Source organism: Zonotrichia leucophrys, chromosome 27 (genome assembly GCF_028769735.1).
Source record: "Zonotrichia leucophrys gambelii isolate GWCS_2022_RI chromosome 27, RI_Zleu_2.0, whole genome shotgun sequence".
NCBI classification, from domain to species: Eukaryota; Metazoa; Chordata; class Aves; order Passeriformes; family Passerellidae; genus Zonotrichia; species Zonotrichia leucophrys.
Window position 1 is genome coordinate 1290222 of NC_088196.1, and position 25425 is coordinate 1315646.

General features: G+C 47.3%; 1 protein-coding gene across 3 annotated transcripts in view; it reads right to left on the reverse strand.

The window, feature by feature from the left end:
• GPATCH8 (G-patch domain containing 8) overlaps window positions 1–23946 on the reverse strand; it is a 55631-nt gene extending 31685 nt beyond the window's left edge. For 2 of the 3 annotated variants that reach the window (XM_064733903.1, XM_064733902.1), the window contains exons 1-3: window positions 23814–23946; window positions 8396–8470; window positions 660–732 (exon numbers count right to left, since the gene is read on the reverse strand). In XM_064733903.1, the coding sequence (XP_064589973.1) occupies window positions 660–732; window positions 8396–8470; window positions 23814–23858 (193 nt within the window). In that variant the 5' untranslated portion in view covers window positions 23859–23946. Of the gene's footprint in view, window positions 1–659; window positions 733–2790; window positions 2809–8395; window positions 8471–23813 lie in introns of all 3 variants that reach the window. The other variant, XM_064733904.1, reaches the window with a different exon arrangement.
• Between the last annotated feature and the right edge of the window lie 1479 nt (window positions 23947–25425).

The window sequence follows — 25425 nt, forward strand, 5'->3', positions numbered from 1 at the left end:
GCTCCCAGGTGCTCAGACTGCAGGCACAGGAACATGAGTGAGTTGCTGAGGGCTCAGGGCACACCTGAGCTTCAAACACTGCCACAGGTTCCTACAGAAAGGGGCTCAGTGTCACAGGAAGGATTCAGGCTCAAACAGGAGGGTCTGGTGTGTGCTGGGCCAGCCCACTGAGATTTGCTAATCCCTGACAAACTGCTGGGATCAGGAATAAATCCAACCTGTGAGAGTCCTGTGGGGAAACCAGGAGTGAGCCTCTCCCATCCAGAGAATCTCTGCCACCACTTTCCATCCTCAGTGAGCCTTTCCTGGCCTTCTAATGGCTTCTGACCCCAGTGAGCACTGACAGATCATGGGAACTCCCTCAAATCTTGAATTTTTAACACCAAAGGAGCAGCACAGCTGGAAGCTGCACCACTCCCTGTCAGTGTGGAAAGTGAATTCTCCTCCCTCCACGCTGACTCTCACACATGCAGCACACACACAGCTCTACCTGTACCAACAAGGGAGGCAGCAGCTGCCAAATATGAAACTCAACACTGCAATTGCTTGGATATATTAATAATGGAAAGAAAATCTATTCTAGGAACAAAAAGCAGAAATAATTTTGTTAAAGATCAAGGCTGGAGTTGAAGGTTTCAGACACAAGGGACTGGACTTACCCTGCAGTGACTTTCCCAATCCCTGGCCCAGCTTCCAGCCATGTTTCTGGAGTAAGCGATGTCCAATATTATCCTGACAGACAGAACAGAGAAAACAAACCAAAAATATTCCAATAATATATTCTTCCCTTCCCACTGACATTTAAACATGTGATGAGCAAGAGATTTTTCTACATATATATGCATGCAAAAAAATGCTACTGAAAAGGCAATATATGCCCAATAAAGGGAAAGACAAATGTCAAAAATTGCTGGCTAGAATTTTTCCAGGGGGATGGGGATTGGGGACGGTCACTTTCTGATGGTGTGCTGGGCAACTTTTGTGCATCACGTTTAAAGGAAATCAAAAAAGAATAAAACTAAAAAGCAATGTGGAAGAAAAGAAAGTGTACCAATAAAAATTGACAGTAAAAAGCATAAAATCAAGCTATTTATACAATCATATCCATCACCTAGACAGCACCACTTAAGATTTTTTTTTTGTAAAGAAAATCTACAATGTGTTTAGTCATTTTGTTTGTGTGTCAGGCTTTTATAATACTGAGTAAGTTGTAAGTGCAAGACTGCCCCACCACTAGAAACCAAAACACAATCAGAGCAAAATCCAGGCTAGACTTGATTGGGTTTTTTTTATATATGTATATATATATATATAAACTAGCATGCAGCCAATATTAAACTGAAAAAACAGTGAGGTTAGTAAAACAAAAAATAAAATAAAATCAATTAAATAAAATGAGCTCAAGCACAGACTGGGTGATGCATTTCACATGTAAACTAACAAAAATACTAAGATGTTAGAATGAAACAGGCCTAGCAATAAGTTAACAGCAAGGAACCATTAGTGCATGTAGGGGAAACAATAAGCATAATGTCTCATCTTCCTAAAAAAAAAAAAAAAAAGCTATTTTGGAATAACTGGAGAAGTTGTGACGCAGCAATTCAGTGTCAGCTTTGGCAGTGGGGCTGAGCAGGGCTCAGTGTGGAGATTGTTGAGTTTTCTGCCCCCACACAAAGAGCAGAGCACTCACAGCACCCTGGAACCACCTCAATCCCCTCAGCTCACCCAGTTCCCAGCTCCTCAGAGAAGGACTCTTGGCTGGGACCTTCCAATCACAAAAAATAAAAATATAAATCAGGTATGAACTTGTTGATTATTAATTATCATCAGGCAAACCACAAGCTAAGGTATCACAGAAATATCCTGAATTATAACAGGATGTGACTCCAGAACACTGAGAGGTACATGGAATCAAAAAATAATTATATCTATGCTGCAGGTTTCTTTAATTAAATAACAATAATCAACAGAAACCAGAGTAGGTTTTGTCACTCCACAGTGAAGAAAATGACCACAGGGTTTGCACAACTTTGGTGAATCAGCTTGAAAGGCACAACCTTCCCAAAGATATTGGCTGCATGGATACATTTTTCCTCAAAAAGATGTTATCAAGTAAAAATTTTGGATTTTTTTTCTGATATCCTAATAAAGTCAGACATTTTTGTATTCAAGGAATGATGTACATTTTTCCCACACTTCTGGCTCTGCCCCAGGACATAATTAGGGCTAGATGGGGAAAAAAAATAAATCATGGGATGTAAGGAAACTTCTGGGGATAAAAGGTCAAATAAAAAAAATTAAAAAGGAAAAAAAAAAGGGGAAAAAAGGAAAATAAACCACGAAAGAAAACTAAAGAAGGATGGATCCATGGATCCCCACCACAGGCACCCTCTCTGTTGGGAACACAGGAACACTTACCTGCAGGCCAATGCCAAGGACCACAGAGTGCCCCAGCCTGGCACACAGGGGCTGCAGCTTGGGATATGTTTGGGATATTATTTTAATTTGAATTGCCCTACCCTGAACAAAGGATCATTAAATCGAAAAGTTGGTGCTGACAAAAATGGCTGCGTTTTCCAAAAGGGGGAAAAAAGGAAAAAAACAACAACAACAAAAAAAAAGAAAAAACAAAAGAATTGAAAGGACAAGGAGTACTTTGCAGTCTTGGCCAAGGGGAGATGAGACATTGTGCTGACTGTGTGTGTTATGAATGCACTAAAATAAAGACAGATGAAGCAGAACGCTATTCCAAAAGCAGTGCAAGTGGAGTGAAAGCATTTCCATACGAACCTGGCTTTAAAAACTGGGCTGTCAAAAGAACAGTTAAATGTAACACAAAGTAAGAAACTGTCCAATCACTAATGGTAGTTTTTTTTTTCTTTTGCTTTGTTTTCAATTCACTGCTTGCAAGTAATGTATTTATTAAAGAAGAGTGAAAGCATAAAATAAATTCAACAAGTCAAGACCAGCTGGGAGATTCAAGAGCGGTGTGTTGTGACTGACAGTGAAGGGGGAAACAAATGTTAAAGGGAAAAAGAAAAATTTAGAAAGGTTATACACATTAGCACCACTTTTACAGACCCACTCAAGAGGATGGTCCTGAGTTGTTTGACATAAATTGGAATCATGCCTGAATATTGCCCTGTCTCAGTTCCCAGGAAGGGGCTGCTCCCCCCTCCAGACTTTTCCATTTGTTTATTTATGCAGTAGAACTACTCCCTAATTTTAGATTCTACTCAATTGAAATGGAGCATCTCCTGTTGCACTGAATAAGGAGAACAACTCTAATTATTTTAAATTAACATTGAGTTGTGATCTGGCCATCACTTTGCTCCTTTCTGGCCATGCCCAGCTCCTCCCTCCTTTTCCACTGGCTAACCCAGACCTCTGATGGAGGCAGACTGACAGAACTGCTCTTCAGTGCAAAAATGAAAATCCTGCCCGAAAAATTAAATAATGGAAGGCCAGGCTTGCTTAATCCCTAATACTAGGGAGTATCCAGGGATATTGGGACCAAAATGTGACATGGGACAACAAATGTTGCAACAGCTGACAGCTTTTTTTTAAGTGCAGTTTTAAGTGAAAGTTCTGTAAAGTAGAGCTACTTTTCCATAGAAGAGATGGGGCTTTTCACAGCAAGCTTCCTGCCCATGCCAGGAGCTGTCACACTGCCCTCACATGCAGCAGTTTTCCTACAGAAGAGCTGCAGTGAGGCAGAAACAGCCCAGCCCTGGGAGGACAGCCCTCATTCTCAGCAAAGGCTGCCATGAGTCTCCTCACCTTCCTCCTCTGCCATTTGGGAGCTCCTTGTATTACAAGGCAATAAAAATTATAGAGGCAGCCAAAATAAGTCTCCCAAAAGGTGTTTGGGCAGCAAGGGAGCTCTCCTGGCCCACGTGGGCACAGGCTGTGGATGCAGCAGCTCTGGGTGGGACAGTGCCAGCTCTACTGACGGACAGCTCTGCCCTAATGACAAAGCAGAATTTCTCCAGAGGTGTAGGAAATGCAAGGCCTTGGCTCTGCCAGACCTTCAGAGCTGGCTGAGGTAAAAAACCTCACCCAAAGTGACTAACTGGCCTCCCAGAGCCCCATCCTGTGCCCTGGCAAGATGCCCCTGCTTGCTTTGCATGCAGATCAGTGATTCCTGAGCAGGACATCCCCAGCAGAAATTTCTGATAAAGGTTTGGCCAATAGAAAAAAAATTGCTTCCAATTAAAAGATGGGTAGAAGCCCAAGGTTTTGATGATGCCTGTGGGATGTCACCCACAGCAGTTTTGCCTAGCACAGGTTTTCCATGAGATCCCATCACTCATCCCAGCTCGGGCAGGAACCATTCCTCTCTTGAGTGGCTTGTAAGCTGTGCTGACTGTGTATGGAGGAATCTATAAGCAAGGATCAGATGCTACTGGGTGAACCCATGCAAACAAGAGGTTGAAAAGATTCCCAAAACAAAACCTAGAGCTCACTACAGATGACACAATGAAGACCAGAGAGAAAAGCCAAATAGTAATGCTACACCATTCAGCTTCCAGAAGCACATTATTTATAGCGCTGTCCACATATGGCTGCTGCTAAATGTCAAATCAGCAGCCTCATCAAATGACACTTTGGAACTAGTGGAGTCCACAGATCTGTACAGATTTCCAGTGCCACAACCCAGCTCTGCCTTGGCCAGGCTGTGCCAGCCCCTGGTGCCCAAGCACCACTGACTGCAGCCTGGCACGGGGCTCAAGGCACCCTGGTGGCACCGAGCAGCATTAGAGACAGGGGAAAGGACATTTGTTAGTCAGGACAAGGACAAACTAAACAAGCTCCAGGTGAGTGGGTGATTCCCAGTCTGGCCTCAGCGTGGCTCCACCCCTGACACTGCCTGCACGGGGCCAGGGCTGCTGCTGGGGGCTCTAAGGGCTGTCTGCTACTCCATCTGCACTGCTGGCATGAGGGAAACCAGGAACTCACAGCAAAGAGACTCAATAAACAGGTAGAGATAAGGAATTAACGTGGAGAAAATCTGGGTTCTATTAAAGCTGCAATAATTTGTGACTTCCCATTCCAGTACCTGAACTCAGTGAACTCAAAATGGCCCAAAACAAATGCATGCAGCTTCTTGAGTTTAGAAAAAAAGGGTGAAGTGCTTTGATTTTTCATGGACATCAGTGACTGCACTGACATGAACAGCCAGTGTAAGTGCAGCATCTTTCAAAGCACAACAAGAAAAAATGTTACTTGTGGGAGGGGGGAAAAAACATCAGTATTTGTAGCTCTGAAGAGTCCATTGATATGAAATACTTTCTTCAATTTAGTCATGGAAAACAGCTGGCACTCGTTCAGGCCACGTCCATCCCTAGCTCCTGGCAGCTCTGCTTTCCATAAATGCACTCTGGTCAGAGTTGCATGTTTCAGAGCAGACATCTTTGGCCTAAATGAGCTGCACACAGCAGGATTTCCACAGGAACAACACCACCAGTAGGCTAATTGAGGACATGTTTCAACATTGTAATGATCTGTAGACTCCCAAACCTATTTTTCCAGCCACCTTTGAGTTGCATGCTGTAGCAGTACAGTCAGCACCTCTCAACAGATAATGCTGCAGAGATGGATGTCACATCATGGGCACTGTCACAGGGACATGGCACAGGAACACTCCCCCCATCTCCAAACACCTGCAGGCTCTGGAGCACCTTCCTGGCACTCAAATGTGGGAAGCTGCAAGGACACATTTATGAGAATATCCTAAATCCACTCTTTGTTCTGAAGAATGACATTTTAACTGGGAAACACTTTGATCTGCCATGGTCATAAACAAAGGGTGTTCATCACCCAAACTGCTTCCATACCATGAAGCACAGGCTCACTCCTGACTCTGATTCCTTGGAAAAGGCCAGCTGGATTGCTAACAGAGAACTGGTTAAGGATTAAAATCCAATTTGTTAATGTTGAAAATACTTAGATGTGTGGTAGTTCTGAAACATCAATTTGCCTTTCCTCCTTCCCTCTCAATTTTGGTTCTGGGCGAGCAAACAGCACAAAATAGAAGGGAAAAAAAAGCCAAAAGAGCAGAATGAACCCTCCTTTCCTGGTGAAATATCTTGCAGGAGAGGTACCCCACTGAATTCTGCCAAGGAAACTCTCCCTTCTGCTAACGTGTGTAATTTGCCAATTCAGAGAGCACACTGACCATTACCAGTGTGGAGGCAGAATCACCTCCACAGGTGTCAGGAAACACAACAAAGTCATTCCTGCTCCCCAGATGGGGAGTTGAGGAACCAACAATGTATTTTTACAAAGACCATGTGAAGCCTCAGGAGTGACCATTTTGTTTCTGACACCACCTTTGCTCAGGCCAAACCCTCCCCCTGTGCAGCAGCCAGAGCTGAAATCCTGGGATTTCACTGGCACAGCTGCCCTGGGAAGTGCTGCAGTCACCATCCCTGGAAAGGCTCCCAGGCCACGGGGATGTGGCATTTGGGGACATGGGGTAGGGGTGGCCTTGGCAGCGCTGGATTGGTTGGACTCAATGAGCTTAGAGGGTTTTCCAACCTTAATGATTCTGTGATTCTCTTATTTCAGACAAAAGAAGAGTGAAACAAACTTAACTTTAAAGAACAATTTGAGGTTTTAACTCTTTCTCCTCACAAACCAAGCCACTTTCTTGTCATCTTCACCCAACTGTTTTCAATTAGGCTGAACTGTACCTACCCAAGCAGTTGTAAAGATTAAAAATGTCCTGACATTTGGATAGTGAGAGACAAGAATAAAATATTAAAGCCATAATTTAATTTTTTTTTTCCTCCTGCAGCTCAGCATTAATCAAACTGCACAAAGCATTACTTCTGTGGAGAGTGAGATGTGCACAGTGAGCCCATGTGGGCCCAGGGTACCTGCTCAAGCTTTACACACTTCCATGGGCACCAGAGCAGCAGAGATGTCAGCTGTGACCTCTTCTATTCCTCTCTGTAATCTGTGACCTCTTCTATTCCTCTCTGTAATCTGTGACCTCTTCCATTGCTCTCTTTGAGAAAGCACTTTTGGAAATCAGCTAACCAGTCTAGTCTGTAAGCAGCATTTGAATGATTTTGAAATGCTAATTTCCAGTGTGGCCCAGAGTAGGCTAGCAACACACATTTCCCATTTTATTTCCATCCAGCTTGGCATTTGAATTCAAATCCCCGTGTCCCAAGGTAAGACTGAAGTATTCAGGAGAAGAGTGAATACAATTCCCATCTCTGCAGCATTATCTCATGCGTCATCAATTACTGCCATGCCTAAATCTAGCATCATGCCAGCACATTAAGACAGTAGGTACTATATGCAGTGTTCACTGGACCAGAAGAACAGAAATAAGAAGGGGAAAGGAAACCCTAGAGAAGAAATTAAAAAAGGCAGACCGTGCAATACAAACCAGATCATGGCTGCTTAGCTAATATGGGCCAACTGCTGCGGAAGAAAAACGTCGAACACCCCAAGTTGTGTAAATTTTTGGTAAACATCTAACACGCACACAAACACACACAACACCAACCTACACACCAACAAAAATATACAGTGGGCTCTGGCTAACCCTGGCTCTTCTAGGGGCTGATTAATGTGGAGAAACTTTAACTGAACTTCAATTCATAGACAAAAGAAACACTTGATAAATACTTAATAAAAATCTAGAATTAATCAGAACACCAGTAAGTGTCCCTTGCTTATTCACTACAAGTTTTCTTGTTTCTGAATGTTTTCTGTTTCTGAAATGAACCTTAGCTAAGGCTAAATGCCAAATGTGGGTCCAGTTTAGGCTGAACAAGCTGCTGTGCCTAAACCCAGCCAAAAGTGCTTTGCAAAGAGAAAAATTAAGAAGCTCCAAGAAGATTAAAAAATCAAAACTAAACAAAACCTATTTCCTTCCTCATCTTACAGCAGAAGTCTTCACACCTAACTCAAGGTAAAGCCATTTTAGAGAAAGGCTCAGGGCAGCTTCAGCTCCATGGGGAAGGAGTGCTGGCCTAACACTGATCCCTGTCTCCATAGGCCAGGTGTCATTCTAACACTTTAAACACACCGGTACTTTTCCAAAAATATAAACTAAAAAGGATCAAAATGTATTTCACTATGCTATTCCACCAGGTTCACATTTAAATTAAACTGATTCTTCAAAGAAAAGTGTAAAACCTTAAAATAAATATCTTTGAATGAGTGTATTATTTTAAATAATTCCTGAAATATGTTGAACTCAAATTTCAGGTTTCAGTTCTAGGACTAGTTCAGGATGAAACCCCAGGCCCACTTAAGGTCAGCATGCACTTTACCACCAGTTACCCTGCCTGCCACCAAGGTGCCCACTGCTCTCAGATTGCCTGCATTCACATCAAGGAGCTCGGGGAGCGCTGCAGCTCGGGGGGGCCCTTACCGATTCGATGGGCTTGTCGAGAGACGCCTGCTCGATCTCCAGGTGCCCCTCCTCATACTGATCAAAGTGATTGCCCTGCAGGAGAAAAACAACCAGGATCAGCTCCACAGAACACATTTCCAACAGTTTAGTGTCCACACACTTTGGTTAAAGTGTTACATTTCATATAATGTTGATAACAAATGAGCCGATTAAATACAGGCTCAATTCAGTGTATCAGCTGGAAGTTTTTAGGGTATTTTGGTCCTAAGTCAATTTGATGACAATAACAAACTATTAAAGTTGGCAAAGTACCAAGCATTTACTGGATTTTGTTTCCTTAGAAAGTCTTGAAAACACTGAGCACAAGCACCAGTGCCAGCATGGAAAGCACACATGACAAGGAGCAGCAGGAATGGATGTCCCCACCACTAGAACCAGGAATTTGCCTGAGGGATACATGTGATTTCACACACCTAAAGCCAACAAAACCCCACAGTGGTACCAAAGGAAAGCTGTCCCTGTGCCCACAGTGTTGGTGTGGAGCAGCCCTTGCTACAAATGTGAACTGAATGTATCCAGAAAACATTTCTGTTTTGCTGTACCTTAAGACAATGAATCAGAAAAACACAAAATATTTTAACACTTAAATTCAGCATATAATAAACCCTAAATGCTGGATCTGTTGAGAATACATTCATACAAATGTGAACAGAGATCTGTGTGTGGAAGTGATCCCCAACACACCACACAGCCTAATTCCCAACTTGAACCAGCCCCCCTGCCAGCTGACCACCATCTCCCTTGGAAAAATTGCATCTTCCCATGTTTTTGGTGAATATTGAGCATGCAGGTTCCTGAGCCAGGACAGCAATGGCAATCTTTGATCTCCAGAACAAGTGCTGGTGCTGGGCTGCTTCAGGAAAATCAAACACCTCCAGTGCAGCTCTACCATAATTTGAGGTTTCTGCAACCTCAAATTCCTGAGATTTCCAACATGGTGAACCATTTCTGGCTGTTCAATAGGTCCATGATGTAACACATCCACTGTCACTGGCACAGACCTGGAAAGGAAACACTCAGACTTTCCAGCTGCACACTTGGAAGCAGAAGAAGTGAGATTCCTGCAGCTGGGATGAGACCAAAAGCCCCTGAAGGGGGTGGTTTCAGTGGGCTCTCCTACCTTCCCAGGCCCCACTCAGGGTCACTGCAACTTCAGGAGGTGCCAAGCCTTGGCTGCCACCCCCACTGCCCCCTCAGCCCCTCTGGAACCCCTGGCAGGCTCTGTTTGCATCCCAGCTCCACAATCCCTTGGAGCAGGAGCACACAGCACTGCTGCCAAGAGAAACATGTTGTCACCTCCTCCTTGCACCAGTACCAGCTTCTCCTTCTGCAAGAATTTTAATGGGAGCCAGCGTCTGAAAGAGCAAACTGCAGTTGTAACAGACTGACAGCTGGAACACTACAAGCCTCCAAAAATCCTCTGGAAGGAGTGTTCTGTGCAGCAGTGTAAATCTGCAAGGGAACATCTTGACTAAAACCTGGACAAGGAGAAGGTGCTTTGATGCTGGTGCCCCAATTCCAGCCCATCCTGGTGGTGAATTCACCCTGGCCATGCTCTGCTCCTGGGCATTGCCTTTCCCATGGCCTCTCCAGAGCAAATTTGGGGTTTCTGCAGGCAGCAATCCACTCCCACCCTTTTTTTTTTTTTTTTGGACAGCCTTCAAGGAGCAAGCTGAAGGCAAACTTACTATGCACAAGCAGTCGTGGAGCTGCTTTGGAAGGCTAACAAAGCTCAGAGCCAGCGTGGTGTGGATGCACAGACTTTGTGTGTGAGGAGTTCAGCAGCCCACACCAAAAACCTGCCTCAGTGTAAAAAAATATAGTGTACAAAAGAACCAGAACAGCCAGGAGTGCAGAGATTTCCAACACTGGTAAAAAGACATTGCTAAACTTCATCTATTAAAACATTAAACTCATATAATGTTCAGTTAACAGATGAAACCCTCTCAGCACAAACCCAGACACGTCCCTGTGCCTCCTTTCACCTGCTGCCTGCAGGTAGCTCAGCACAGACCTATCAATTATCAGGAGTAGTTAAATATTGCTGCCCACTGCTCTGGGGGCTCCCTGCCAAGGCACTCAAAGCTGGTTTTACCAAGGGCAGCACTCCTGGCTGCTCTGAGGCTTCACAAGTCCCTTCTTCAGTGCTTAAAACAACATCTCCTCCCTGAACCATGCAAAAGGCTGAGAACTCCCAGTGCTCAGAGAATCAGAGAGCAAACAAAGCCTTTATCTTTAAAGTTCTGGTGATCCCACCACTACCCACTCCATGGATTTTGGGGGTTATTTTATATATTCATATTCTTTGGGGTTTATTATGTGCTTGATTTCTACTTGTTCCTGGTCCAAACAGCTGCAATATTAAAAGTGGAGCTTTCCAGAGAGGCAGGTGCTGCCTGGGAATAAAAAGGCCATGGAGCACAGGGACAGGCCCTGTGGGAACGCTGCCAGCCTGCTCCTGCCTCAGGTGGGAGCTTCAGGCTTGGAAATTCAAGGCTTCAAAATAACAAAGTGTCCAAACAGAGCCAAAATCAATACTCATCACAGAGACAGCTCTTTATTTATCAATATTCAGAATAAATGATAAAGGGAAAATTCCCTTGCACCATAAAGCAGCTCATCCTGGAAAAATGCAAGCAGACAATCCAATGGTGACTCTGAGGTTGGATTTATGGGGGTTCAGGACAGAGATGTTTAATCAGGTAAGAGAAAAATAAAAATGGTTCCATGGCTATGGCCACAACAATGCTGTTTGCCTCCATGGGCATCCCAGGCCTCTTGGAGCTGGAAGCAGCACAGTCTGTCCCTTTGCTGCTCCATCCCTGGAACTGGCTAAGGAACAAGTTGGGGGCAATTCCATCTGTCTCCCTCTTCTCCAATCCTACAAACTGCTGCATGGAATGTATCCAGAAAACATTTCTGTTTTGCTGTACCTTAAGACAATGAATCAGAAGAACACAAAATACTTTAACACTTAAATCCAACAATTAAATAAACCCTAAATGCTGGATCTGTTGAGAATACATTTCTGGCAAACACAAACGCCAAGCACTGACCATGTTTCAGTATAACTTTGAATCTTCTGCAGATTTGAGAGATGCTTCCCACTTCAGAGGAAACCTTTATGTGAAAGGATTCAACCCCTTGGGTACCAGGATGTGAAATAAGAGCTGCATTAAACCCAGCACTACTCAAAACCTGTTCCCAAACCTTCTTCCTGTATAACTTACAGAGCTGCACTAAATTCCCAGCCCTGGGAGCTTCACATGCTCCTGTGGACAAGGATTTTGGGGCTGACTGCAGCCCCCTCCTCCCACTCATCCTCTGCCCCTCCATTTCACAGCTGTTGTATCAGGTTCTCTCACTTCTGTTTTATAAAACAAGATGTGTTGCACTGTCCCTTCCTCACAGACACTTCTCCATCCACCCTGGAACAGCAGAGTAAGATGAGAGGCTTCACTTAAGCACCATTTATTGCTCTCTGTGCTACAGCAAGTGCTCTGACACTGGTGTTTCCCTATAACCACACTGAAATTCAATATATTTTCCTACTCCATGAGAAGCAAGCATGCAAACACTCCTCATTACACCACACACACCACTTGGCTTCCTTGTGCATTCTTCTCCAGGAGCCAACATGTTTGTGCCCTGTAATTTTTGTGTAATATTGCCTGAACTTTGGCTCTCTGTGCACTCTGGTTACTCACAGTCACATGTTCTCTGCTCTCTCCTCCTCTTTCCCATTGTCTGAACTTTGCTCCAAGCTCTCGGCCAAACCTTCGAGCCCTCACACACTGAATATGGCATTTGAAACATCAACCAACAGAAGCTGCCTCCATGCAGGATTTCAACTCTTGTTCTCCCTTTTTTGGACTGTAAATACTTTGGAGCCCTGGCTCAACAAATGCCACTTTGTCCCAGATCATACCCAGAGGAGTTACTTCATTTCCTGGGACAATTCAAGTTAATAGTTCTGGGGAAGAGCATTGCTGCTCCCTCCCTACTTACAAGGTCCCAAACACTGTGGCAGTGAAACTAAACCCAGTCAGCATCATAAAAAAATGTAAGAAACTTAATTACACTTTCATCCCAAAATCCTCAGTGGCAAGAACTGTTGCCAATAAATCACTCAATGCAAGTGAAGTGAATTGTTGATTAAAGCCCATTTATCACAGTTAGCACCACAGAATTCACTCTCTCTCATATAGGGATGCTCTATATGAAGCAGCTCTTCAGGAAGGTGAGTTACCACAAAGCTACTGAGAGGGGAAACCCTTTAAAATCTTCACGATGACAAGAAGAAAATACACTCTGTCCTTTCCTCTCACACCCCAAGGGTGTATCCCAAACCAGAGCTGGCTCATGAGCACTGCCTGCATTTCTAAGTCACCTAAAGCACCACCAACACAATGACAAAGCAAGGATGAGTCACCTCAAGGGCTTCAGGCCCATCAGATGTCAGCATAGCAGGACACCTTCCATCCAGGGGCCCATGTTCCCAGTGGTGGAACGAGTGCTTTCTTTGCTGAGCAGCCCTGAGTTGTCCATGTATTATTCCCAAAGAAAACGTGGCTGGGGACACAGAGCTGCTGGGACACAAAGGAGCAGCACCATGGGAGTGTGGGGGATGAATTCAGGACCCCTCCCCTCAGCTGTGCCTGGCACACCAGCCTGGTGCTATTAACACCAGAGAGGGCAAGGTGAGTTATAACCCAACACAAGTCAGACAGCAAGAGCCAGGACTGGAAAATCTCCAATCACAAGGGCCAACGCCTTCAGTGCTGTGACCAGAGCAAAATAGGAAAAGACTCTGGCACAAAACCCTGGGAGCATGAAAGCAGGGCTGGCTGGGGAGGGGATGGGCAGAATGCAGCTGCTGAGACATCACAGCAGAAAAAAATCTTTATTTCCATCCCTCCTGGATTGCAGGACTGGCTCTGAACTGCTGCTTTGTGAGACCACACCAATAACAATTTAGATTTAGAAAGCAATTTTGCAGAAAAGCCTTACTATACTCACTGTTATTATTTCTTAAATGCACTGGAAAAGAGCACAGCATGATCATGACTGCTTAACTGCACTTGAAAAGAGTGAAGTGTGCTCCTTAAGATATTCAAAATTTAGTTTTACGCTAGGAGAGTACCAGAAAAAGACTCCAAAAATCCCATTTATATTGCATTTACCTTAGAAAATGGAATTTTAAAACATTAAAGCAAATCAGCACCACTTTTTCATATGCTATTTATCCATCAATTCAATCAATAAATCTTAAACTCCAAAAACGTTACACCAAGCCATAAAATTGAGGGCTGTTACCCACAAGTATCACTTGAAAGCATTTAACCAAGCCCACTCCCAAAAGCCCTGCAGGCATTAGGCTGAGAACAGCAGCTGAGACACAGGAATATCCACAAAGATAAATGAGTCCCCCAAAAAAAGGCCATTTTCTAGTGAGGATAAAGCCAGGGCAGGCCATGTGAGCACAGATCCCAGAATGTTTTGCTGACATTTCCTGCTGCCCTCCCGGGACGGGTCAGCACAGATGCAAGGTCTGAGCACAGGGAACTGGAGCAGCATCTGAGCACAAGGCAGCAAATGCCATCCTGCCAAATCCTCCCTCTCTGCACACTCATGGAGCAGGGGAAAAAACCCTCTGATCCCAGAAGTGAAATCCTGTTAAAATTGAAATTTTCTTTTTTAAAGGAGATGGAGCAGTTACAAAATCTTTAGATGGGTAAGGCCCCCTCACATCCATATTTGTGTCCAAAGCTGGCTCCCAGCACTCCTGCCGACATTTCCTATCCAGCACACCTGGGTGAATGCTGCCTGCCCAGCACAGGCACAGTGCCAGGAGGTCAGGAATGGCTCTGCTGAGCCCTGATGGAGCTCCAGCCTCCTGCCCGACCACAGCCCAGGAATTTCAGCACTCCACCATCAACACTCATCCCATGCTGTATTTAGTTCCCTTTTGACAAACCTCTCCAGCCGTGCTGGTTTCACTTCTCTGCACAGTGAGACACCCAGCACCTGCACACAGGGACAGACAGAAACTCACTGCAGGCATGGATGAGACACAGGAGGAACAAGTGCCCAGGTCTGCTCTGATTTCTCTGTGGGGCTTTATCCCCAGCATCACCACTGACCCCACAGCGAGTTTCAGCCAAGAGCAGGGGGAAGGAAGGAGTTTAAGCTCCCCATGACTGATTGTTGTGTTTATTACACACAATTAAAATATAACAGGGTTTCTAATACCTCTGCAAGATGCACACCTCCCCACACAGGCTGCCTGCAGATCCCAGGAGTAATTCATGCTGCCCTTTGCAGCTCAGCAGGGCCTGATGACTCCATACCATGGAAGGGCTCCAAAACGTAATTGATGCAGACAACCATGTTGGTGTTTAGAAATGCATCCAAAGAACTCAAAAACAACTCCAGCAAAGTGTGGCTTACAGTGTTTTTTGAATATTCATTATGTACCCAGGAAAAAATACATTTTTAAGAGCAACATGCACCTAGGAGATGGCTCCATCCAATCCTGGAAACTTTCTTGGATAATTATAAAGGCCACATGGGTTCTGAAAGCTATAAAAAGCAATACAAAAGCAACTTTGTATTGGCACCTGAAAAGCCTTTGTTAATGCTTCCCAGAACAAAATCATCCCTTTTCCTGTTGTTCCCTGCAGTGTCTGTAAAGACACACACACCAAAAACATCACAGATTCTTTCCTAGCAACACAGAGTGAAGCATTCCCAAACAACACGTTCTCACACCAGGAATTGCTTTCCCTGGAATACAAGTGGGAAATATGGACACAGCACATCTGCATAGCCCCAGAAACAGCTGAATATTTACAGTCAACATCTTGTGAAAGCTGCAGCAAAACCTCATTTTCAGCAGACACACACATCAATTATTCCGAGAGTGCTTAACAGGAAAATCCTCTCAAGTCGATACAACAAAAGCAATCACTCGAGACTTGGAGATGAATTTAAATTGGCACCGTTTGAAAGAAGCACCTTGGAATTGCACATTGAGAAGCTGATGGCACCTTTTGTTTACCAAACTAAAAATTAATTCTGACAAAACTCTTCCTGCTAAGTCCAAAACCACTGAAAGCCCACTCAGCAGAACACATTTAAGACCAGTCACAGGTCAAGCAGTTTAAACCAGGAAAAAAATAAAAATACCCACTTAGAGCTGTCCAAACAAAAACATGCTCCACAGCTCAGAGATAAACAGCTTGTACCACACAAGGAGTGGGAGCCAGAGGCAGGTCTGTGCTTTGCACACTTTGGCACCAACCAAGAACAATTTCATGTCTTTCAGATTCCTTCTGCTGCAGCACCAGCAGCTGTGGATGTGTTCCAGCACACGGGGGATGCTCTGCAGCCCTTCAGAAAGCTCTGCCCAAGAGCCAGCACCAGCCTCACCCACCCAATTCTCTCTTTGTCATTTTTAATGTGCCTTGATGCTGCTGCAGCTTTTAGCACCCACATTTCATGGCTAACCAGGACCTTAAACAACCACAGAGCCATGGAAGGGGTGGGTGGGGAAGGACCTTCAAGCTGATTTTGTTCCATCCCCTGCAGGGGATCGTGTCCCACCACCCCAGGCTGCTCCAGCAGGCCTTGAACACTCCCAGGGATGGGGCAGCCTCAGCTTCTCTGGGCAAGCTGTGCCAGGGCCCCAATTCCTTCCCAACATCCCATCTAACCCTGCTCTTTGGCAGTGGGAACACATTTCCCTTATCTTGTCCCTGCCCCAAGTTCTTCTCCAGCTCTCCTGGAGCCCCTTTAGGCTCTGAGCTCTCCCTGGATCCTGCTCTTCTCCAGGTGAGCACCCCCAGCTGTCCCAGCCTGGCTCCAGAGGGGCTCCAGCCCTGCAGCAGCTCCAGGGCCTCCTCTGCACCCACTCCAGCAGCTCCACGTCCTTCCTGGTTGGGGACAGCTCTGCAGGTGGGGTCTCACCTGAGCAGGGCAGAGTTCCCCCCTCACCTGCTGCCCATGGTTGGTTCCTGGGCTGCCAGCACGGCTGAGTCACTGCATTTCTCACCAAACAATCCCCCTGTCCTTCTCCTCAGAGCTGCTTTCAATCCATTCTCCCCCAGGCTGGATTTGTGCTTGGAGCTGACCTGACCCAGGGGCAGGACTGGGCACTTGCTGAACTCTATGAGGTTCAGATGGACCAACATCTCCAGGTCCCTCTGGATGTCCCTTCCCTCCTGTGTGACCACAGCAGGCAGTACAAGGCAAAGAGAAACCACTCTGTAATATCCAAGGTGCAATCTATTTACCACTATGAACTTCCAAGCTTCCACAATATTATCTGCCTCTTCTTTCTTACCAGTGTCTGACTTGATAAAGAATTGTTTCTAAACCAAAATCTCACAGAAATCTCCCCCAGGAGCACATTAACATGAGTCTAACCCATTCAATACTGTTACTGGGCACTTGTTCTTGCTGAACTCCACAAGGTTCACATGGACCAACCTCTCCAGCCTGTCCAGCCCCCTCTGGATGTCCCTTCCCTCCCACAGCAGTCAGCACAAGGCAAAGAGAAACCACCCTGGTGGAACAGGGTGCCAATCATGGAATATCCAAGGTGCAATTTATTTACCACTATAAACTTCCAAGCTTCCATAATATTATCTGCCTTTTCTTTCTTAACAAGGTATCTGAGTTGATAAAGAATTGTTTCTAAACCAAAATCTCACAGAAATCTCCCTGAGGAGCACATTAACATGATTCCAACTCATTCAATACTGTTATCAATGACCAGAGCAAACAGAGCAGCTCAGTTTGCAGATCAGGCAGCCCAACAAAGAGGGAACAGCAGAGGATGTGTTGGTTCAGAGCAACCTGACCCCAAGAGTGGCTTCAACTCCCCAGCACCACATCTGCCTTCACAGAGCCCTGCACAAACACAGGGCTGCACCCAGCAGCCTGAGAAATCCCAGTTAAAACCTCCTCACAAAAAAAACCACGGCAGCAGAAAGGATAAAAATACAGTCCAAGGGTGTGCAAACACAAAAAAAAGCAGTAAATAGATATTTATCTCTCAGTAAAAAATTTTTTAATCTCAGTATGTTATACCAGGTAAGAGTCTGCTCCTCTGAGCAAGTTTTCCAATTACAAGTGGGGACAATTTAGGATGCAGAAAGCTGTAACAACACAGAGAACAATAACAGAATTCAGAGCCATTAATGCTCTCAGAAGCTAAAATTGAGCAGAAATGCTGTACATGCCTTCTCACAAGAGGACAAAGAGTAGTAATGTGTGCTTTGGTGCAGCAGAGAAGGACATAAAGCTCAGCAAAGAGCTAAAAATAAAGAAAATCTAGAAGAAAAATTAAGGAAAATGCAGCTTTCAACTGCTAAACTACCAGAACAATCTACAAAGCAAAATGTTCCCCATCACCAGTTGTCTTCAAGGGAGAGATTCTACAGCCAAACACAAACTCAAACTCCTGGACTCAGAACTGGGTCAAGATGGGAACTGAAACTTAAGTGGTGCCTGGATATTTAAAGCCACCATCCTAATATTAACTTCTAATATTTTGGCCAAAATCTCAAATTACCTGCCCATGGAGCTGCCTGAAGGGAGAAAGCAGCAAGAATTACTACAGGTTTAAAACCATGTGGCAGGAGAAAAGCTTCTGTCACCTGAGGAATGCTGCCCTAGATGCAGCAATGGTTTTTATCAGGTGAGCTCCTCATTCCCACCCATGGTGGCAGAGCCTGGGGACAGGGGGGGTTCTGTCCCAGAGGAGGTGACCCAGGAGAAGCTGAGGTGGCTCAGCCATGGCTTGTGGGACTGCAGGATAAAGTGTTTCCCTTTCCTTTCAGCAATGGAGACCATCAGTGTAGGACAGAAGGGACAAGACTGGGGGAAGGCACAACCAAGGCAGGAAAGGTTTATATAAAATCACCTGAATCCCAGAAATCCACACTGAAGTTCAGACCTACTGTGATGCTCTAACACTGGAACCAAAACTACCTGATCTACTTTAGGACACATTTTCCCTCAGTTCTCTCCCCTCTCCTCGCTCACACAGGGAGGTTAAAAACATCAGTCACCGTTCTGTTCCTGCTCTGCTCCACTGAAAGGTCAGCACGTCCTGCCAAGGAGGGAAGAGCTCTATTCTTCCCCTGAAATCCAACCTGAATCAAATGATTAATTAAGATCTCAAAACAATTCTAACTGATCTTCTAAAATCTCAGATTAATTCTTCAGTCAGAAAACACCCCATGGATAAAGTGTTTCCTTTCCCTTTCACTGGCCCTCAGCAATGGAGACCATCACTGTAGGACAGAAGGGACAACACAGACTGGGGGAAGGCACAACCACGGCAGGGAAGGTTTATATAAAATCACCTATATAAAATCACCTCCCCATGTGAATCCAGGAATCCTACTGATGCTCTAACACTGGAACCAAAACTACCTGATCTACTTTAGGACACATTTCCCCCAGTCCTCTCCTCCCTCCTCACTCACACAGGGAGGTTAAAACCATCAGTCACCGTTCTGTTGTTCCTGCTTTGCCCAACTGAAAGGTCAGCACGTCCTGCCAAGGAGGGAAGAGCTCTATTCTTCCCCTGAAATCCAACCTGAATCAAATGATGAATCAAGATCTCAAAACAATTCTGATCAATCTTCTAAAATCTCAGATTAATTCTTCAGTCAGAAAACAGCCCATGGAAAGGCACAGGCTGCCTCCTGATTCTTGCAGCTACTGCTGCCAAAGGCAAACTCACACCCCAGGATCCTGGACCAGCTGAAAGCTCAGTGTAACAGATTCTGCAGATTCCAATCCTCGTTCCCCCACATGAAGTTTTTCTTTTCCCGATGAGCAAAGGCAGGCATTGAAAATGCCCCTGTTTATCTCTGGGCAGGGCCACCCTGAGCAGCTGCTCCCGCTGAAGGACATGGAAAGCAAACGCTCTCCCCTCAGGCAGCACCTGGGCAGTGAGTGAGGCTGCAGCCACGGCCACACTGCTCAGGGATGGATCCCAAACCCCCTCAGTGCCGGCCCAGCTGCCCAGCAAAGCGCTGCCTAAGCTGCTTGGGAGCAGAACTCATCCCTGACATTCTGCCAATTAAAAAGCACAAAATCCCCCTGCCAGCAGCGCTCAGCTCAACCTGCTGGAAGCAGGCAGGGCCAGAAGCAGTGATGTGCTGGCTTAGCTCTTCAAATCCTTTGTGGAGGCAAAGAAAAAAAAAACACCACCTATCTTCTTGGAATTAGCAGGCTGGGATTGAGACTGGTCACACTTGCAGGCAGCAGGGAAAAGCAGGCATGGCTCTGTGTTATTCCACTGCACAGACCACACAACAGCACAAAAACAAGAGAGAACAGCCTGTGTTCTGTCTGGCTAATGATGGCAGCAAGTGCCATGTACGTAGGAAGAGGAAATTATTGTACACATAGACACATATGGCTGGGAATATTTCTGCTTCAACAATGAAAAGGAGAAAAAATGCAGCAAGAAAACATTTTCTCAACATCTGGGAGTCAGTGGGAGCTCCACTGGATTTCAGCGAGACATCCATGATATTATTCTTTGAGCTTGCATACCTGATCTGAAGAATAAAATCATCGCAAATGTTTTCAAAATAGCACTAAAAATATGTATTTACTTATTTAAAATATATATTTACTTATTAAAAATATGTATTTACTTATTTAAAATATATATTTACTTATTAAAAATATGTATTTACTTATTTAAAATATAAATTTACTTATTAAAAATATAAATTTACTTATTGCAGCAGTTTCATATGTTTATACAGTTTTCGTTAATGCTCCTACAATATTCTGTTATATTCTGTTATAGTCTATATTCTGTTAGCATCAACTCCAGCTATTGTCCAGAATTCCTCAAAGTTGTGGTGGTTCCCATTTGTCTGTGCCAGGGCACAGTGGCACAGACAAGTGACAGAATCTGTGCCAGGTTCCCCAGTACTTCACCCCAAGAACTAAACTCAAAAATAACCTCTCTTGGATGGAAAATGGAAAAAGGTTGGGATTTATTTGGATGAGCCCTCAAGACTTCACTTGGCACTGCAGAGCCCAGAAGAGAGGCAAGAGAAGGAAGGTCAGGGATGTTCCCTCTCCTCACTAATCCATTTCCCTGCCCGAGCTCCCAGACAAAGCCCTGTGCTGGCCTGGGAAGGGAAAACCCCCAGGACAGCAGAGCACAGCTCCAGGCCTTTCTGTGGAGCTGCCCTGAGGTTCAGCACCTGCAAAGGCCACTCCAAACCAGGGGCTTCCCAAGTTTCTCTAAGGTTTCAGAGCTTAAAGCAAAACGGGAAGAGGATCTAAGCCTTCAGTGTGGCTTCTAAAGCTGCAGAGCACAACAATGCTGGCAGGAAGAACCCAAGGGCTGCCCAATCAGCTCACTGCAGTGATCCCCCAGTGCCATTCCTGCTCCTTTGGAATTTCAGCTTCAAGGTTCCTTCCACCCAACACAGAGAGGAGTCACTACAATCTCACCTATACAATCATTCTCCTCTCCCTCCACACCATGACCTTCATCCCTAGGGAGGATATTTGACTTTCTTATCCTTACCCAAGGCACTTTTCTCCCCAGAACTCTCAGGGAGGAGCATCCCTCCCTCTGCAGCTCTCCATGCCCACCTCACCACTGTGGCTGCAGCTGTGGAAGATCCCTCACTCCTCTCAGCTCTCCAGTTCCCATCTGACCCCTCTGCCCAACCCAGCAGGACCCTTCTCCCCTGAGCACCTTTCCAAGCACCACAGACCATGGGCAACTTCTCTTTCTCAGCTGATTTAGGTCCTTTTTTCCTCATTTTCCTGCAGAGCTGAATGTTTCCATCCCTGCCTCCCTGATAGCACTGATCTTTCTCCAGTCAGGCACAGGGAGGGAGAACAGCTCCCAGCAGCTCTCACCTTTAATCCACTTTTCTCAGCATATCAGAAGCTCAGAAAGCTGAGGATCACCTCTGCTAACCCTGCCCTGCCCACAGTGCTCAATCTGCTCTCTTGCCAAACTAATTCTCCCTACCCAGACTCTTCCAGCTTCTCTCTAGAAAGGCAGCTGATAATAATAACTCTGAAATGCTTTTTTTTTCATTAGCTACACCCCTAGCCCCAAGATATCTGCCTTTCTCCCAAACAGCTAAAAGGTTCCTTTGACCTCTTTACTCCCAACCTTTTGTTCCTCTCCCTCTCTCCAAACTGCTACAGAACCTTTCACTTTGAGGGGATCACCCCAGAACAAAGCCCAAGAGCTCTCCACAGCCTCCCTCCCACACTGCATCCATCCCTGAGCAAGCTGTGTAATCTTAGAGCCTGTGTCCCTCTGGCCATGCTCCCTGGGACATGGATCACATCTAGAGCCACACCTGCTCCAAGGACAGAAATTTCACCTGCCAAAGAGCTACAGCTGTGTGAAAAGGGCATCCCTAACAGCAACACAAACACTCCTGTTGTGCTGTATTTGCAGAGCAGGATTTACTACAGAGGCACACACTGGTGTATTTTTACCTGCAAATACCCAGCACAGCGAGCATTTCCTGCATTCCACACCCATGTCACAGCTCAAGCAATCTCTGGCTCAACACAGAGAAGAAAACTCAAAAGTCTTCTCTGAAAGTGATTTTCAACCTCATTTTTCCTTCTTGTTCAGCCAAAAGCTTTCCTCCATCAATATACTGTGGAAAACTGAGATTGCCCTGCTGTCAGGGGTGGGTGCACAGACCCTGAGCTCCCAAAATTCAGTGTGACCTTGGCCCAGTCCCCCTCAGATCTTCTCTTCCACTGTTTTCACCTTCAGTGCTCTGCAGCCTCAACCAGCTCCAAACTGCTCCTCCCAGGGGACAGATTCCACTTTTCCCTCACAGGAAGCTTTAACACAAAATAAAATGTCTCTCTTCTTCCTGGCATATTTTCAGGGAGGAACAGAGCAGTGACCCTTCCATAAAACCAAATTCTATCATTTTATTTTTCACTCTCTTCTATGGGAAGAACAAGGATTTAGCACAGATAAATCCCAATTTAGAACTGTGCCCTTTTTTAAAGTCAAGGGTTGTGACTTCAGTTCTTGGCCCCAGGCACACTCAGCAGCTTCCAAGATGCTGGGATCAGCTAATGGAGCTGAGTTGCCTCCCTCACATCACCCCACATTCCCCTGAGTGTCCAGAGCCACGACACACTAACAGGTTTTGCCACTACAATTAATTTTCTTGCCATGGGGGTTTCCCCACAAAGGGACAGAAACAAGGACAGGGCTGCAGAGCTCACCTGAGCCACAGAACCTGACATGGTTTGGGTTCCCCATCTCTCCCTTACCAAAGGATTACAAGAAATCTGTTTCAAGCCCAAGATCTGGCTCGCTCCACTTCCTGAAACACAAACTTCAAAGCCAAATCAGACAATTGCAGTGTTAATTATGGCTCATTTCTGCATGGAAGGAAATGAAGGATGCAAACAAGCCCACGTTTGGGGCTGTGGCAGGAGCCAAACCTCCATCCACAGAGCAGGCAATGCCAACACTGCACACAACCACGCTGGGATTTATTTTCCTGTGTTTCTAGCACAGCTTAGTAACAATTTTTGAAGCGTGCACCCCTTATAACACCCAGAAACAACACAAATTAGTCACTCCTGGATGTCCTGACTGCTTCCAAGACTGCACCTTAACGCCAGACGAAGCAGAATTACGCAAGCTGCACATTATAAAAACCCTCGCAGGTCTCTGGGTGAAAGGCCCGAGTGAGGATGAACAGCTCCCGAAACAAGGAGCCACAGAACAGCTCATCCACGCCTCTCCTCGAGCAGCGTTATCCTCGCTCCTTTTGTTTTCCTTCCTAACCCCGCGACTCTCTCGGGCTGAAGTCAGAGAACAACATGTCATTGTTCGAGCTTAACGAGTCAACGTTAATTTCCCCATTGTTTATTTAGACCCCCTTTCAAACAGCATCAGTGGCGTTAATTACGTTGAAATATTGATGTTCTGGGGAGGGGGTGTGAGAAGGAAGAAGCGGTTTTTCCACACACAGGGAAGATGTTCGGAAGCGCTGTGGGGCTCTTGGGGAGAAGGATCCGAGCCCTCAGCGGGTGTGGGGGATTCCCCTCATGGAGGGGGTCGTTCCCTCACCGGGTCCCTCACGGGGTTGCTCGGTGCCATCACTGGAGGAAGGCTGATCCCCTCACCATCAACCAACCACCACCCCAACCCGCCGCCCGCTGCCCCCCGTGCCCGGGCAGCCCTCACCCTGACAGGCGGCCCCGGCCCCCCACGCTCCCCTCGGTGCCGCAGCGCCGGGCCCGCACACAAAGCCCCGGTGGGGGAGTGGGGAGAAGGCGGCGGAGCCCACCCCGAGCAGCCGCGGCCGCGCGAGGGAGGTACCTGGAAGTCCCTGTCCTCGTTGAAGCGGGAGAACCTGTCCGCCATTTCGCGCCGGCCCAGCCCGGCCCGGCCCCGCTCCGGCCGCCGCCGCCTCCGCCCTCAGCGCCGCCCGCCTGCACCGCCCCCGCCGCAACGCGCATGCGCCGCCCGCGGGTCACGTGCGCGGCGACGCGGGTCACGTGAGTGACAACGACGGGGGTCCCTCACGGCAGCGCCAACGCGCGGAGCGGAGTGGCTGCTGCAGCGGGACCCGGCGGGGCGGCGGCGGCAGGACGGGCCCGGAGACTGCGGCGCGCCAAGGGGGCGGAACCGGCTCGCACGGCCGGCCGCGCCTTCAGGGCTCCGCTGCGGCAGGTCACGTCCCACCGAGCCTCACTGCACGTCTGACTGCGGATGGCAGCGCGCATGCCCGCCCCGGCGGCCAATGGGGGGGCGAACGGCGGCACGCGCGCGCCGGGCAACCAATGAGGGCGCGAGTAGCGCACGCGCGTGCCTAGCAGCCAATTAGGGCGCGAGCTACTGCGCAGCGCGGGGCACCATTTCCCACCCGCTGCAACGCGCATGTGCAAAGGCGTCACACGGAGAGGGCTCGACATGGAGACCGCGAGCTCCGCTTCGGCCTTCCCGCCCTCCCGGCCTGAGCCAATGGGAGCTGCCTCAGTCGGTTGAGTGATGGACGTATGAGCCAATGGGAGTGCAGGCTCGCCACTGCCCCCCGGTGTGCGCAGCGGGCCGTGCCGCCTGCTGGGGCGGCGCATGCGCAGAGCGGGCTCGGCGGGGCCCGCGCGGGGGTGGCTGAGGGCGGCCTGGGGCCCCTCAGCGCTGGGAGCGGCTCGGGGCCGGAGAGCCCTCACAGACATCGGAGAAATGGTGGCCAGCACAAATCCCCTCCTCTCTCCGCCCCTAAGGGGGAAGTGTGTGCCCCAACCCTGCCCTCTGCAGGGCACAGCAGCAGGGCCACGGACAGCACCGAGGGACTGGAGGGTGGTGCTAGGTCAGGTTGTGGAGTCTGGGTCTGGTTTGGGATCGGAGTCAGGTCTGGGATCCAGATCTGAGTCTGGATTTAGGTGCCAGGACTGGGTACTCGGGGCTGTTTGACGAATTTGGGGGCCAGGACTGGGGACTTGGGTCTGTTTGGTGGATTTGGGGGCTGTGAGAAACGCCAATCACTTTTCACAGGGCCTTGGCTGGGTTTGGTGTCAGGGAATGGGCTCTTGGTCTGGGTCTGGACTTGTGGGCAAGGCTTGCATTCTGGGTCTGGGTCTGGGATTTGGGTCCGGGTCTGCAGAGGTCTCTGTTTCTCCATCCCCCAGCACAGCTGTCACCAGCTGTCCCCCAGCACCGTGCCGTGTGTTGCCGGCCCTCAGCCTGCCCTGACAGCAGGAAAAACGGATCCCATCTGTCTCTGCATTCATTCATTGCTTTCCCTCTCTCCGCAGCAGCCTCTCTGCCCGGGCCCTGCTGCCCTCTGCTGCCTGTCAGGGCCGGTGAGGGAGAGGAGTTCAGGATCGGGGCTGTGTGCAGCGTGTTCTCTGAGCCTCCATGTGCCACCAGAGCTGTCCCTGAGGGGACACCTGTGCCCTGCCCAGCGAGGCAGTGAGTCCTGAGGCAC